Below are 15,344 nucleotides of genomic sequence, written 5' to 3'. Positions count from 1 at the left end.
CATCACACAATTTGAGTTGTTTCTGCATTTTTTTAGCAAATGGATGATTATAGAGTTCAGAGGCAATGGTTTAAACCGTAAAGTTATAGTCATTTGTATAACTCTGCGTTATTAATAGATTGTTATTCATGTTAGACCAGTTCAGGCAGAAATTGTCCACTTGGCACATACACTGCTGAAGCCAGCATCACCTGAATAGTTATATCGAGTAATAATTTCAGTCTTAGTCAATTATCAAACAAAAATAATTTTTCCTCCTTTCCCCACCCACTTGACTGTATGGAGATAAAGGTTTCCAAGTTAGAAACACCAACAAAGGCAAAGCAAGAATGACTACTGTTTGGCGTTGTGGGGAACGGTAAAGAAACCTAATCTATTAATGCAGAGTCCCTGCTATCGCCTCTTCGCTCTTATTTCTCTTCTGTGATGCATGTTGCTCTTGGACATACAATCCACCTGAAAAACACAGTATTTTACGTATGACTCTACCAGTATGTGGTGGAAGAACATTTATCTAATCTCACCAATACTAAAATGAGGTAAAGAACACAAATTTTAAAGTGTCCTGTCTAGGACCATGATGTTTAAAAATCCCTAAATAGATCTAAAAACCCCATAAGAAGACAGACTCTGTTAAACATTGGGTTGGGGAGCGGGAAGAGGATTTTTGTACCTTGCCTAATTTTTCATATAGTTCTGCACAAAGCTGAAATTCTTTTGCGTAAATCAAACATTTCAGGGATAGTTTTGGCTCTCCACATTCCAAATAGGTCTTAGCCAGGTACATATAGTCCATCTGTTTTTCCCTATTTAAAACAAAAAAGGTCACATATGCACAACCAATTCAATTTTACATTATTTTTCACAATTCTGGTATACCAGCAGTTCCATCAACAAGAACACTTTGTTCCCTATATTTTCCAAGAAACACTACTAATAAATTCAGTTGCATTTCAGCACTTACTTGGGGCTGCTTTTCTTTGACTGCACATTAAGTACAGCATCATGCGCTAAAGCCAGTTTTTCCTTCTCAATTGCTCCTCCTTTTTGGTAACATTTGGCTGCCACCTGAAATTAGATAAATTACATGCACATATATGTATGTATGTATGCATGCATGCGTCCCTTAAAGCTTATCACACATACATACAATTTTCTTGGTGAAACAACCTGTTTCCCTAAAAAAGTGTCACATTTCATTTTACAGTGACATCAAGGGAAACATTAAGAACAGCAAAGCACCTGGAGGAAGGGGAGGGACAGCATTTGAGTACATTTTTAATATAAAGAGAAGCTTCAAAATAAGTTCACGCACAATTTTAACTAGGAATGTTTTTACAATTAACCTGAAAGCAGGGAAAGAAGCATTTCTGGTGGATTAGCAACACAAACAATACATTCCTATTATATCAGACTCTAAAAAGTTAATTGATGTGTCACAGGGAACTAGCCCCATTAGTGGAAGTCAGTAAATCCTTCCTTGCATATTTCCCTGCATCATCATGGGCCCTGGGCTAAACTCAGATGTTCCGTATTCACTACCATATAGTTAAAAAATATTCAACACATGAAGTAATGGATTTTTCAAAACATACATGGGCAATATGCACTGCCTGAGATTAGAAGCTGATTCTCCAACGTTTAAACTATGCACAAAGCAATTCACACAAAGTTAGGGAGGTATTGCCTAAAAAGCACTTATTCAGTTAGATCACTGTAGGATGAAAAAAGATCTGTTCAACCTAGAGCAAAAATCACAGAACAGGGACTATTTGTTTACATACACTGTTAATATACCAGTACTGTCCTATGACAACAACAGGGGACTTTGAGAGGGAGAGCCCCTGCTGAAGAAGAAGCGAGCACTAATTCTTGGCATGAGTGGGCAAGCTTGTCTGTTTTTTTTCCAGTTTGCTTAAAATTTACAGTGGTGGTCTGTTGGTGACTATCTGTTTGGGACTGTGAGAGAGTGTGGGCCAGAGGCCTGCTAGTTGAATGACCACTAGCAAGGCACTAACTTTCTGCCCTTTGAACTTTGATCCTTTTGATCACCATTCCAGTTTGTTAACAAGGGGGAAAGGCTGACTTAGGAGAGAAGGGCTTAATTGCCAGATGCTAAGTGACCAAGGGGAGCTAGCCAACAGGGGCAGCAAACAGAAGAGTCTGAGAGGGAGCTTGTAGGAGGGAGAAAAATCAAATCAGCATGTCTTGGAAAGGCTGCATCACCAATGCTTCTGGCTCCTCCACCTGCACCTGTGTCCAGACAGAGAACCCAACCATGGATGTCTCTACCCAGGTCTTGGTATGGATTTGCAGAGACTGTGACCTGCATTTCCTTCTCACAGACAGCCAGGCTGGGAAGACCATCCAATGTGAAAAGGTGTCTACTGGCAGAATCTCCCAGGAAGCATATGGGAAAGCCACAGGAGGAGGTGGCTAGGCTGAGGAGCATGTGTGCACAGGAGGAAGAAGACCTCTACAATGAAGGAAGCAACTGGCTGGAGAGGACTGCAGTACTATCACAAGGAAAGGAGGAAATGGCTCCTTCACTGGGAGGAACCTGGCTGCTGGTTACTTCGGCAACAGGCAGTGCTCCAGCCCTGCTCCCAACCTTCTATTCATAGAAGTGAATATTCTATTCATGTTACTGAGCATGCTCACTACAAGCCAAGCAGCAACCTGGGGGAGATGTGACCCTGCGTGCCCCTGCATGCATCGCCTCTAGGAGGCATCCACCTGTTGGCCTGACCTGGCATCCTGGGAGGTGTCAGAGTGCCTCAGCTGGAGATGCTTGTCAAAAGGGGGAAGAGGATTATAAAAAGTAAAAGATAATCAACCCAAGGCACCCCGCCTCCTCACGCTCTCTGTCCATCAATTCACTGCACCAGAGGGAACAAAGGAAGCAGCCATTCAGTAGAAGAAATTTGGCCAGTAAGACCGCTGAGAGCATATGGTGAGAAAAAACTTACACTACGTTAATATTCAGTGTAAAGTTAAGCATAAGTTCCATTTTATCTTCATTTTTCTTGTAACTATTTCTGACTTTTATGTCTCAATACCTGTATTCACTTAAAATCTCTCCCTTTGTAGTTAATAATCCTGTTTTGTTGTTTTATCTCATTCAGTTTGTTTGAACTGAAGTGTTTGGGAAACTCCATTTGGGATAACAAGGTTTGGTGCATATCATTTCTATTAATGAAATGATGGACTTTATATAAGCTTGTATTGTCCAGGAGAGGGCTGGGCAGTACAGGACACACCTTTCAGGAGGAAAAAAATCTGTGACTGGGACTGTGGTGGGGCTGCTAAGAGCCTAGGTGTGACTGGCAGGCCGCAGGTGCACACAGACATAGCTGGGAGTGACTTGCATGCTAGAGGGTGTTTGTGAGCAGTCCAAACTGGAAGCTACAGCAGCAAAGCAGCGTAAAGAGCACCCGAGATTAAAGGGCAGCCGTGACAGCTACTCACTAGTCTGGACTGTGCCCTGAGTATGTTACAGTGATATAGCTCAACTTTTGTAAGGCTTTTGATACAGTCTCACATGACCTTCTCAAACAACCTGGAAAAATGTGGCCTAGATGAACCTACTAAAAGGTGGGTGCACAACTACATTCTGAGTACACTTTTCCAACCAATTATCAGTGGTTCACAACTGAGTTGGAAGGGTGTATTTAGTGGGGTCCCGCAGGAATCTGTCCTGGGGCCAGTTCTATTCAACATGTTCATAAATGATTTGGAGAACGGCATAGAGAGTTCACTAATAAAGTTTGAGGATGATACCAAGCTAGGAGGGATAGCAAGTGCTTTGGAGGACAAGATCATTTTGAATTTTAATCCTGACAACCTGGAGAAATGGTCTGAAATAAACAGGAGGAAATTCAATAAAGATAAATGCAAAGTATTACACTTCGGAAGGAATAATCAGTCGCACAAATACCAAATGGGAATACTGCAGAATAGGGCCTGGAGGGTTACAGTGGACCACAAACCAAATGAGTCAACAATGTAATACTGATGCGAAAAAGTAAACGTCATTGGGGGATGTATTAGCAGGAGTGTTGTGAGCAAGACAGGAGAAGTAATTCTTCCACTCTACTCAGCACTGATAAGTAAGGCTGTGATTCTCTCATGGGTATTTTTAGTAAAAATCATGGACAGGTCATGGGCAATAAACAAAAATTCATGGAAGCCTGCAACCTGTCCGTGACCTTTACTAAAAATACCCAGGGAGACGGGACACAAAGAGCATTGCCAGGGCTTGCAGCTGCTCCAGCCCTGCTGCTGCTCCTGCAGGAGCTGACTAGTGCTACTCTAGGCCCAGGGGGGCTGACCCAACCCCAGCTGCTGCTCCCGCCCTGGGAATGGCTGACTGGTGGCCCGCCGGGCTGGCTTCCAGTCAGCTATTCTGCAGCCCCTGAGCTGGCCGCTGGTCAGCTGTTCTGACAGCCACTGCTTCAGTAGCCCCTGGGCTGAGAGCTGCTCCAGCCCTGCCCCAGAAGTACTCATGGAGGTCCCAGAAAGTCAGGGACTCCGTGACCTCTGTGATAGAATTGTAGCCTTACTGATAAGGCCTCAACTAGAGTTACTGTATCCAGTTCTGGGCACCACTTCAAGAAGGCTATGGAGAAAGTCCAGAGGAGAGCTACAAAAATTATTAAAGGTCTATGACCTATGAAGAAAGACTGAAAAAACCCTGTTTGTTTCATCTGGAGAAAAACTATGGGGGCACATGATAAAAGATTGTCATAAAGAGGAAGGTGATAAATTGTTCTCCTTAACCACTAAGGACAGAACAAGAAGTAATGGACTTAAACTGAAGCAAGAATGATAGGAAGTTTTTCCTAATATCTAACCTAACTGTAAGGGCAGTTGTGCACTAGAACAAATTACCTAGGGAGGCTGTGGAATCTCCGTCATTGAAGGTGTTTAAGAACAGGTTAGACAAACACCTGTCTGGGATGGTCTAGAGATAATACCTAGTCCTGCCTCAGTGCAGGCAACTGAACTAGATGACCTATTGAGTCACTTCCGGGCCTACATTTCTATGATTCTATCATACTCTAGTGTCAGAGCGACAGAGAAAAAACAGGCTTTACCAGGATTTTAGTGAGATTTACTTTATAGTCACTCTGCAATAGTGTGTCTGTCTTATCCCACCAATGCCTTTGTTGTTTGTCATGTTCCATTCTGAGATACAATGTCACTTATAGCACAAAGCAAACCACTCTTGGCATTTGAAAATCCTTTACATGATTTTTTAACAAAGATTAGCAGAGAACAGACTTATAAAGAAAGGAGTATAGCAGCTAAAAACACATGGGTACACATACATGCTTGTAGTGTTTTGTTATAGGTTACAAAACTACATATTACTGATCCAAATACTTCTCAAATATGCACTATACTAAAACATGCATTTTTTTTGTTTCCAGTAGTTTACTGTAGATTAAAATAATAATTCATTGCCCAAAGATTAGTGAAAGAGACACGTTAAGAGTAGAGCCAAAAATATGAAGGGAGTATGGTGTATTAAAAAACAAAATTTGTTTCATGTTCAAAAATTGAATTTGATTTCTGTTTTTCTTGTGACAGGAAAAGGCAGAGTTGAAGACATTTTCTGTTAGTTAATCCTAGTTACTATTTGGATAAGTCCTACACATGCTTGTGGGAACTCCAAGGATCTCTGTAACGTGGTTGGCACCCAGGTCTTGCGGGTGCCCCCTTTCTGGTTGGCTGTGAGCCTGCTTTTCTGTTTGTTCTGACAATGGGGTGGCACCCACCTCTTGCAGGCTTCCCTCCCTCCCTCTCGGCCAACGGTTGTTCAGCGGGTCTTCAGTGACTCAGCCCCCAAAGGGCTGAGTCACACACACTGTCCCCCATCCAGGATATAGAGTCTCTAGTTCTTTTTCACGGCCCTGGTATGGAGCCATAGCACCAAGGCTTCCTTCCCGGAGGCACTGTCTTCTTTAACAGTCCAATAGGGGCCCACCTCGGTACCCTCAGTTGGTGTCCTTTTTGGCAGCCCTCCCTGTCCTCTGTCTTCAACCAAACCCAGCAGGGCTCATCACGGTACCCTTGCCTGGTCTGGCTAGGCCCTGAGCTCAGTTCTCCCTGCAGTGAGCTGTCCACGGTCCTGCCGCTCTTTCAGCTGGCCAGGCACCCAGTCTTGGGCAGCCTTCCCTGAGCTCAATCCTTCCTGCAGTGAGCTCTCCACGGTCCTGGTGCTCTTCTATACAGCCAGGCACTGGTTCTACCTCTTCAAGCTCCAGACAGCAACTGACTGCTCTGTGTCTGCTGCTTTCTTTTAAATGGCTCTTCTGGCCCGATTGGTCACTCCAGCAACTCATCTGATTGGCTGCTCCCCTTCAGCCACTCTAGGCTGCATAGAGGTCTTATCCTGCTCTTGTCTGGGGCAGGGTGAGGCAGGGCTGTGAGGCCTGCAGCAGGAGACCTCCGGACCTAGTCCACCCTATCACAGTCTCCCACATTTTCCTTTGCTTTAAGTCAATCCCCTTTGTTACAGCCCACCACAGTAGCCAGAGATATGGATGGACCTTCACACTAACGTCCTCACTGGTCTAAGGAATCACTGTTGGATACAGATAATCCCATTTCTTCCAGAACACTCAGTCTATCAGATTAGGAAGCCCTTTTTTTTTGGGCCTGTATGACAGGAGAATTGAACACAGTCTGTGCTTCCATAGAATTTTTTTTACCTGAGAAATAGTCAGAACATTTCCACACTATCAACGGACCAGACAGACACAATTTGGATGATATTAGCTAGTAATCTCGCAAATAATAGACTTTAAAAGTCAAGAGTTCTAACAAGCCTCTTTAATAATACTGTGCACACTTTAAAATGATGGTTTCATTTTTTATTACTTAATATTTTATATGGACTTTTGTATTGCAGCAAAATCCTTTGGTTCTCAGATATTACTGCTAGAAAGAGATTAATTAGATACAGACATAAATCACACTGTGACCTTAAAAGGCTCTGGGCTCATCACCCAGATCATTATGCTTCCAAGAAATTGAGTGACTTGCCTATAAGAATGTTTACTGAAATAGAATTTTAAATGGTTCAAAGTCACAACTTCCAACTGACTCATATTTTTGTTACTGTAAAACAGCCAAACGATTCTAAAGTGACTTTTATAGGTACAACGAAAACAGGGTCTCAGAACTGAGATAACATAACTTATCTCAGACAAACATATGCCTTTACCTTCCAACACTGATGCTTAGCATAGTATTCTCCTTGTGCAATCCATTCTTCTGGGGTTGAAGTTTTAACAAACATACTATCATCAAGATCTGGGTAGTGGAGAAGAGCGAAGATAGTTATTTTATGTTAGTGGTGTGGTATAAGAGAAGACACTTAATATATGTCAAAGCTAAGGATTATCATAATTTTACAGTATTCCAAAATCCCCATGATTTATGCTCAAATAAACTGATCATGCCCAGGGGGTAAAGTAGATTTTTCCTTTTTTTTAAACTTACATTTAAAATGGACAATTCAAGTTTTATTTTAAAAGGCCTCCTCTAAAAATTTTAAATTACTACACAGGCAACGAAGATTAGAATCACCTTATTGTCCCTTAATAATAAATAGGTTCTTTCATTTGCTAAGAACAACAAGATTGATTTAACTGAGACAGTTTTTCATAATCAATATTCATAGTGTTTATGGGTTGGTTGCATACCTTCCTCACTTGTACAGGAAAGATGATAACAATGAGATGTCTCACAAACATTGTAGATCTTTTAGAGCTCAGTTAAAGCAAGCAAAACTCTCACTAAAATCAAATGGAATTTGCTTGAGCAAGGACTGAGTAAAAAATATAGTATTTTACTCTTCAATGTACAACAGTAGAGGCAAGCAAACACACACTCACACCCCATTCTTCATATTATTTGAATATTATGATAATTCAAAAGCTAGAAATATTTGCTAAAACAACAAACATTTAGTGGATTATCTTGTTTTCAGAGTTTTTATAGGAAGTTTTGATGTAGCTTTTACCTTTGTTTTCATCTATTTTGACAACCTGAACAAATTCCCTTTTGATGAAATATTTAAAAGCCGGGGCCCGCTTGTCACTGTTTTCATCAAAGATCCAAAGATTGACCCTGGCTCTTGTAATGGCAGTGTACAGTTGCTTCAGCTCTCCATTGAGCATCTAGGATAGAGTGATTAAAAAGACAAATGACATGATATGTGCAGGAAATTATATGAGTGCATGGTAAAAGGAATGCTATGAGTACATACAGAATTAACTATTTAAAGTAAAGTTCTTAAAATAAGCCACTTTAAATATTAAGGGCCTGATTTTGAAGTATGCCTGCAAAAATGCTTGTGCAATTTTGAATCTAATTTGTGTGCAATTACTTGTATTGCAAATTAGATATTTCCATATATAAAGAGTCAGTTTTATTTCTAAAAAACATTTACAAATGAAGTCATTTATTTTTTGCACACAATTATGACATTTCAAGTACAAACTAAACATGCAATTTCGAAAAATCTGGTATTAAAGAGTCTGGTTCACTACTGCATTCCTCATGTAACTTGTTTGCTTTTTTAATAGTTACAACGGTATAAGACTGGAACAACACAGAGGTCAATTAGTCCCTAATTCTTAATTCATTTTTTAACCATAACTACAACTAAGAGTTAACTATATAAAAAGATCTTTGCTGTCCCACCTGCTATATGTTCAAAAACATACGAACTTCTAAATCATCCCAAGAACAAAGCAAATCAAAATCACGTGTTCAGTAAAAGCCAGAAAAAAGAAAAAATATTGATAGATCAGGGATTAATTAATTAATTACAATATGTAATATTGCTATATTGACTGGAAGAACTGTTATACATGAAAATGCTAAATAAGATTTACTAGGAGTCTTCCTTGAATTTTGAGATTTTTCTTATATAGTTTAATGTGGGCTTGCTGTTTCTAAACAATGTGTTATTAAAAAAACCAGACAGTGTATCACCTTGTACATTTCTGGATTAAGCACAGGAGATCTGCTTTGAGTAGCAATATTTTTCTCTAAAGGTGTTTCAATCACCAGCTTGCTTTCTCCTAGTGAATCAGAGGAAGGGGTAAAAGAAGAAATGATCTTCCACTCTTTGTAAGCCTGTAATTTGAGAAACATACAAAGATTTCAGGTTAGCCGAATCTACTGCATACCAGTGCCTACATATACGTACAGACGTAATATATATTTTAAAAACACATGCACACACACAATATTTTGCATGCGGCAATCTACCTATATCCTAAAAGTTGTGGATTGGGGCCTTAATTTGTAGAAATACCATACATCATTCTCAATTAAAAGGTTAGATCTTTACTAACTATCTTTTCTGCGGCTTTTAAATTATTGCATCTTTTCTTTATTATTATTGCATCTTTTCTATTTTTCTGCTGCTTTATTAAATGAAACACTTCCAATAATGTCAAATTTGTGGCACAAAACTGAAAAAGTCAAGAAAACAAAAGTTAAGACTGGTGTAGTCATGAATTCATGCTTGTTGCAATCACAACCTTGAGTAATCAAATTAAAAAGTCTTTATGAAAAAAAGATAGGTATTATTGCATCTCTTGCTAATAGTAATTTTTTAAGTCAAAATCATTTTATGTTCTTTGAGTGCAAAAAAAATGACAGAACAATTAACTTTTAAGATTTTTTTTATATTCATACCTCAAAACATAAGGCCTACATGGCAAAGTCAATTAACAAAATAGTTTCTCACTCTGAAGACTTGTATCCAAATTCTGCCTCATTAAAGAGGACTCATCCTAACTTTTGACCAGACTTCTGTGAACAGTGCAAAACCATCATACAGATGGCTCTCTCTTTAAGAGAAACCAGAGATTTGACTTATGGATGCTAAAGATTCAGGGGCTGATTCTCCTCTCACTTATGCTGTTTTAACTGCTAGTCAATGGCGTTACTCCTGATTCAAAACAGCGTAAAAATGACAGGAGGGAGGTATATTAGCAGAGCTATGTTAAAAAGCTCAAGAAGTGCAGAGTATACCTAGCACTAGCCCAGTGGTTCGCAACCTTTTCAGACTACTGTATCCCTTTCAGGAGGCTGATTTGTCTTCTGTACCCCAAGTTACATCTCACTTAAAAACTACTTGCTTACAAAATCAGATATAAATACAAATACAATACAAAAATGTCACAGCATACTATTACTGAAAAATTGTTTATTTTCTCATTTTTACCATACAATTATGAAATTAATCAATTTTTTACTTGATACAAATATTTTACTTACATTTCAGTGTATAGTCTATAAAGCAGTATAAACAAGGCATTGTATGTATGAAATTTTAATTTGTACTGATCTGGCTAGTGCTTTTTATGTAGCCTATTGTAAAACTAGGCAAATCTTGAGATGAGTTGATGTACCCTCTGGAAGACCTTTTTGTACCCCCTGGGGTATGTGTACTCCTAGTTAAGAACCAGGAGTTCTAGCCTATACTGCGCTCTGGCCTATACTGCTGGTCCGTCACTTTCCTGAACCCAGGTCATATCACAGAAAACTTTTAAAATTAGAAAAATAAATACCAGAAATAAGCCAGGATAACAGAAGATGCAGCAACCCATGTAGGGATGGGCGAGCAGCAGCTCAATTTGCTTACCAGTGAGCCCTGAGTCCTATTCTGTAGTGGAACTGACTGTCTCTAGAGAGAACTGTATATTTCCTCAGCTAGGACAGTTAGACCAACTTTAGACCAACAGGGAAGAAGAAAAAGTGGAAAATAAAGTGCAATTAAATACCTCAGAATCTGTGAAAAAGTTGTAAAGGAGGACATCATCAAATTCCAAGCCCTTTGCTTCATAAATTGTTAGCACAAGTGCTAAACTAAGTTCCTCGGGAATCTTATCCTTCACCATTTCATTCGCTACTAATATCACCTGCCAAAACATAAATGCATTAGTGACACATGAATCAAAATGACAAAATTTTTCATTTAGAGGGTGGAGAATGAGCAATTAGTTATTGCAATGCAAAGTTATCTAAGAAGTAGACTACAGTTGGTATCAATGTAGTATTAAAACTGTGTTAACTCTGTGGATACTTCAGCACGTTCCAGAAAAGGGGATGCTAAACTGCTTTCTGGCTGCCAGAACAGTGACACACTACCTATTATTATGAGACAGATGGAGAATTGATGGAAGAGAAAAATCTGAAAAGTGGGGCAGGACTTTGCAGAAATTACAATGAAAGAAAGTCAAATATACTGTTTAAAAAGGTTCTGAAGCAGAAATGAGAAATGTAAGTCTTGAATTTGTACATTATAATTTATCAGGGAGCAATATGGACACCAAAAGAATGTTGCAAGCAGTCAGGGGATTGGTCCTTAAGAAAAAAGTGGATTGTGCCATTACATTTGGCCACAAACCAAAAAACTCTACATAAAACACCATATAAAAAAGTAAAGCAAACCTGATGTGCTCCAAATTCAATTGGCTGTGTTTTTCTTTTGTTGCCTCTCAGTAAAATTGCCAAGTCACTAACACTGCAAGACTCTAAGACAGTAGGTTTAGGTCCGTCAAAGAGGCCAGTATCCCTAGGAAGACGATCAAAAGATTCTGGGAAATAGTGCTGAAGTAAATCAACCACCCCCGAGGCCAGATGCAGAATTCCTGTGATGATCAAAAATACATATTACAAACATAATATATATCTCACACAAACTATAATAAAAATGAACATTGTTCAGATTGCGCAGAATCTGGAAAAGCCAGAATTAAGATTGTGGTTAGAAGGAGACAGCAGCTGTAGGATACAGTTTGAGCATCTCTGATTTGCAGGGCCACCACAAATCACAACACAGGCTACGAGACTAAGCAAAGACTTATGTAAGAAGCGAAAGTTAGAAATGTGAAAAAAAACGTCAAGAGCAGAAGTAGACCACTTGTCCTCAAAATTGTGAATTTCGGGAGGTGTGGAAACAGCAATTTAAGACAAAATCATTTTTAAAAAATTCATCCTAAATGGGTCATATACGAACAAAACATTCAGGGAGGGAAAGACTTTCAAGAGTGACTGGTGATTTTAGGAGGCTCCATTTTTGGGTGCCCAACTCAGGATACCTTAAAGGGATCTGATTTTCCAAAAGCGCTGAGCACCTGCCGTCTGAAAATCAGTTCCCTTTAAAAAGTATCTCATGGTTGAGCACTGAAATATTAAGACATCCACAATCACGACTGCCTTTTGAAGATCTTGTCCCCAAAACATAATATGATAATTTCTCTACCTGAATGAGATCTGTAGTTCTGATACAGCTGATATATCCTTTTAGGTTTTCTAACAACACATTGCTTCTTGTCAACTGAGTTCTTGCTGGCATAATGGAACAGTGACCTCAAATCACTAAAACGAAAAGCAACTCCCTTCATTATGCTTTGTGCAGTGTCACCAGTAAGGAACATTGCATTAGGGTCATTGATGCATTTCATTAACAGCGCTAGCTCAGCTTGAGTGAAGTCTTGAATCTCATCACCATAAAGCTCATGGACAGACCATGGTAGATCCTCAAGCTTAGAGAGTCTTTGAGATAAATTGTATAGGACATCTTCTTCATCAAAGTAACCTCTTTGTGACCTTATTTGCTGATAAAGACAAAAGAGACGATAGATTTCACTCCGGTCTTCCTTGAAGTTTGGTGATCTCTTCCGCCCTAGTTTTTTGTACTCTTCTTCTGTAAGTTTACCCTGGGGACAACTTAGCGCTTCAAAAGACCCTTTCAAAAAAGATTTTATTTCTTTCCAAACCAATGCAGGGTTATAGGAGTTTTTGCCTTTCATCATTTTTGGCCACATTTCATTAGCAAACACATCATAAGTCACGAAAACTCGAGGATCATTTTCTCTTGAGTGAGCTTCGGCAGCCTTTTCATCCTCACCATATTCTACTTCAGCGTTACTTTCTTCCTCCTCCTCTTGCCAATTTGGTATGACCAAATCTTCTTGAGTGGACCAACCAACAATGGTTCTTTTAAGACTTCCATCTTCATTCCTAAGAAAAAATGGATCAGGCATGGATGCATCAAGTAAAAGTAACAACTGTTTTGAGGTGACATACAATGGGAAATTTTCATCTTTAACATCTTGTAGCTTGTAAACATTTGACTCAAGTGGCTGGAAATGACTTGTTGACTTAGAAGACTTACTGAGCTCGATAAAATTCCTCTGAACCTCTTGGCACAGAACATGATTTTTAGTAACGAAGATTTGATGCAAGTGTTCCAAGTTGTCCGATTCTTCTGTGCTATGCTCTTCCTCCTCTTCACAGTCACCTAATAAATTCAATTCAGTGTCATCTGCACTTGAATATTGTTCACCTTCATCATCTTGTTCATCATCTACGCTTTCCAACTCAATTGACTCACTGGAGTCATTGTTGTGTTGCTTTTCATTATCTTCTTCCTCCCCTGCACTTTTTTCAGATTCAATTTCAAACTTTCTTCTCTGCCACATTTGTCTAACCAGCAAAGGGGCTCCTGCCAGCTGTGCTTTCTCCCAGTAAGAATGGAATTTCTTCCATAGTCTATATAAGCAACAAGTAGTCTTTCCTGTTCCACTCCGTCCAATTAAGATTATTGGCTCCATGGGTTTGGGACTGAGGTCAATCACTGCATACTCTAACTCACCAACTCTGAAGGGGTATTCAACAGCAGAATTCATATCATTTATGATGTTAAGTGCCATGTTAGTACTGAAGCTGTGAAATTTCATTACATTATATTCCGTTTCCACTGCACTGGCTGGAGGGAAGTATTCAGGTATGATGTGTTCTTTTGTTTTTTCTGCCTCTGTGTCTTCAACATAACAACGAGGAATGCGCTTTTGCGTTTTCAAGTTAGAAGATTGCTTGATTTTACTTATACCCTTGAGTTTTTTCCTCAAGATGCACGACAAGCCACGGTTGTATGCAGTACATATAGTGCTGATAGCACGGTCGAGTTTGCAGTGATCAAGAACAATGTCCCATATTCTAATGATTTCAGTGTAAACTCTCCCAGATTTCTCTAGAGGATGTATAGACTGTTCTGTCTCTATAATCTTTTCTGCAGCCTCACTGCAACGGGGAGAAAAGTCTATTGCAAGCTCCCATAACATCCTTGCTCCTTTGTCCAGCTTAGCTTCATACAGCTGAATATCAGCTTTCAAATGTTTTAGCCGCTTTTGGAGGCCCTGGGTCCATTCTCCATTTCCAAGCTGCTGAATTGCCAGTATAATTTTCTTTTTCATATAATGAGGTACAGCTTTGCTGCCTAGCTTCTTCAGCATTTCAGAAGTGCACTCTATTTCCCATGTCATGTTATCAAAGTCCTGAATATATGCCTCAATGTCCTGAATCTGCCCATTAACTTCCACTGTTTCTTCACCTATGCCATTAGGCATAGGCATGTCAGATTCATCACACTCCTTCTCAGTATCCTCCACTTTCTCAGAGTCAGCACCCTCTCCTTTACTGTGAGCCAAACTCTCATATCCACAGGTTTGCTGGGGCTCGCTCTTTTTACCTTCAACACTGGTTAGTGCTGAAGATGGGTTTGGTACCTGAGAATTATCCTCTATCGGGTTGTCACCCAACTGAAGATGCTGGATTAAATCTGTGATTGCCTTCACTAGGCTTTCCCGCAAAGTTAAGGGCTTATTTACTTCTCCAGTTTCTTGCTTTGTCAACTGAGCATCGTCTGCTTCTTCCCAGGTATCAGGAACTGGATCTGTATTAGCAGGTGCTGAGTTGCCAGGTGATGCTCTCCAGACAGATGCAGATGATGAATGAGCTGTGCTTTTTGGCTGTGATGTGTTACAGACTGGAATGGATTTAGGCAGCTTAACTAGTTGCCCTACTGTATCTTGCCGGTACTTCCTCTTCTCTGACACAGCTGTATTCCAGGTGAGTAGCCGAGGGTCATTTTTTTTTATTCTGTGCCTCACATCTTTTCCTAATTTATTTTTCAAGTTAAAGTTAATGTCAAACTTTGCTAACAAATCCATTATTTTCTTAACCTGCTTTGTCTGTGCTTTCTGAAATATAATATGCATCACTGTATTTCCATTCTTATCTTGGCTGTTTGGATTAAGGTGTGGAAAAACGGATGGGTTTGAACCATAGAGATCCAGTAGATAGTTCAGAAAGCGTAAACCAATGTCATCTGAAAGAAATATAACAACAAATCACGAACTTAAATATGCTTTCTCCTGAGAACCAGAAAAGTCTATATTACTAATCTCTTTGCTGCTATTAACTGAAAATAAGTGTCCTTAAAAATAATAAAGTGAATTTACTGCTTC

The 15,344-nt window shown here is 39.6% G+C and overlaps 1 protein-coding gene across 5 annotated transcripts in view; it reads right to left on the bottom strand.

Annotated features, from left to right (window-relative positions):
- Positions 1–15,344, bottom strand: part of TRANK1 (tetratricopeptide repeat and ankyrin repeat containing 1) — a 92,320-nt gene that overhangs the window by 14,794 nt on the left and 62,182 nt on the right. For all 5 annotated transcript variants that reach the window (XM_048838983.2, XM_075125646.1, XM_048838982.2 and 2 more), the window contains 8 exons: positions 12,296–15,205; positions 11,482–11,681; positions 10,812–10,949; positions 9,010–9,153; positions 8,033–8,189; positions 7,232–7,320; positions 965–1,068; positions 674–806 (listed from right to left, as the gene is read on the bottom strand). In XM_048838983.2, the coding sequence (XP_048694940.1) occupies positions 674–806; positions 965–1,068; positions 7,232–7,320; positions 8,033–8,189; positions 9,010–9,153; positions 10,812–10,949; positions 11,482–11,681; positions 12,296–15,205 (3,875 nt within the window). The remainder of the gene's footprint in view (positions 1–673; positions 807–964; positions 1,069–7,231; positions 7,321–8,032; positions 8,190–9,009; positions 9,154–10,811; positions 10,950–11,481; positions 11,682–12,295; positions 15,206–15,344) is intronic.

The sequence above is a fragment of the Caretta caretta genome, chromosome 2 (assembly GCF_965140235.1).
Source record: "Caretta caretta isolate rCarCar2 chromosome 2, rCarCar1.hap1, whole genome shotgun sequence".
NCBI classification, from domain to species: Eukaryota; Metazoa; Chordata; order Testudines; family Cheloniidae; genus Caretta; species Caretta caretta.
The sequence above is the reverse complement of the archived record's forward strand: the minus strand, read 5'-3'. Positions and strand labels throughout refer to the sequence as shown.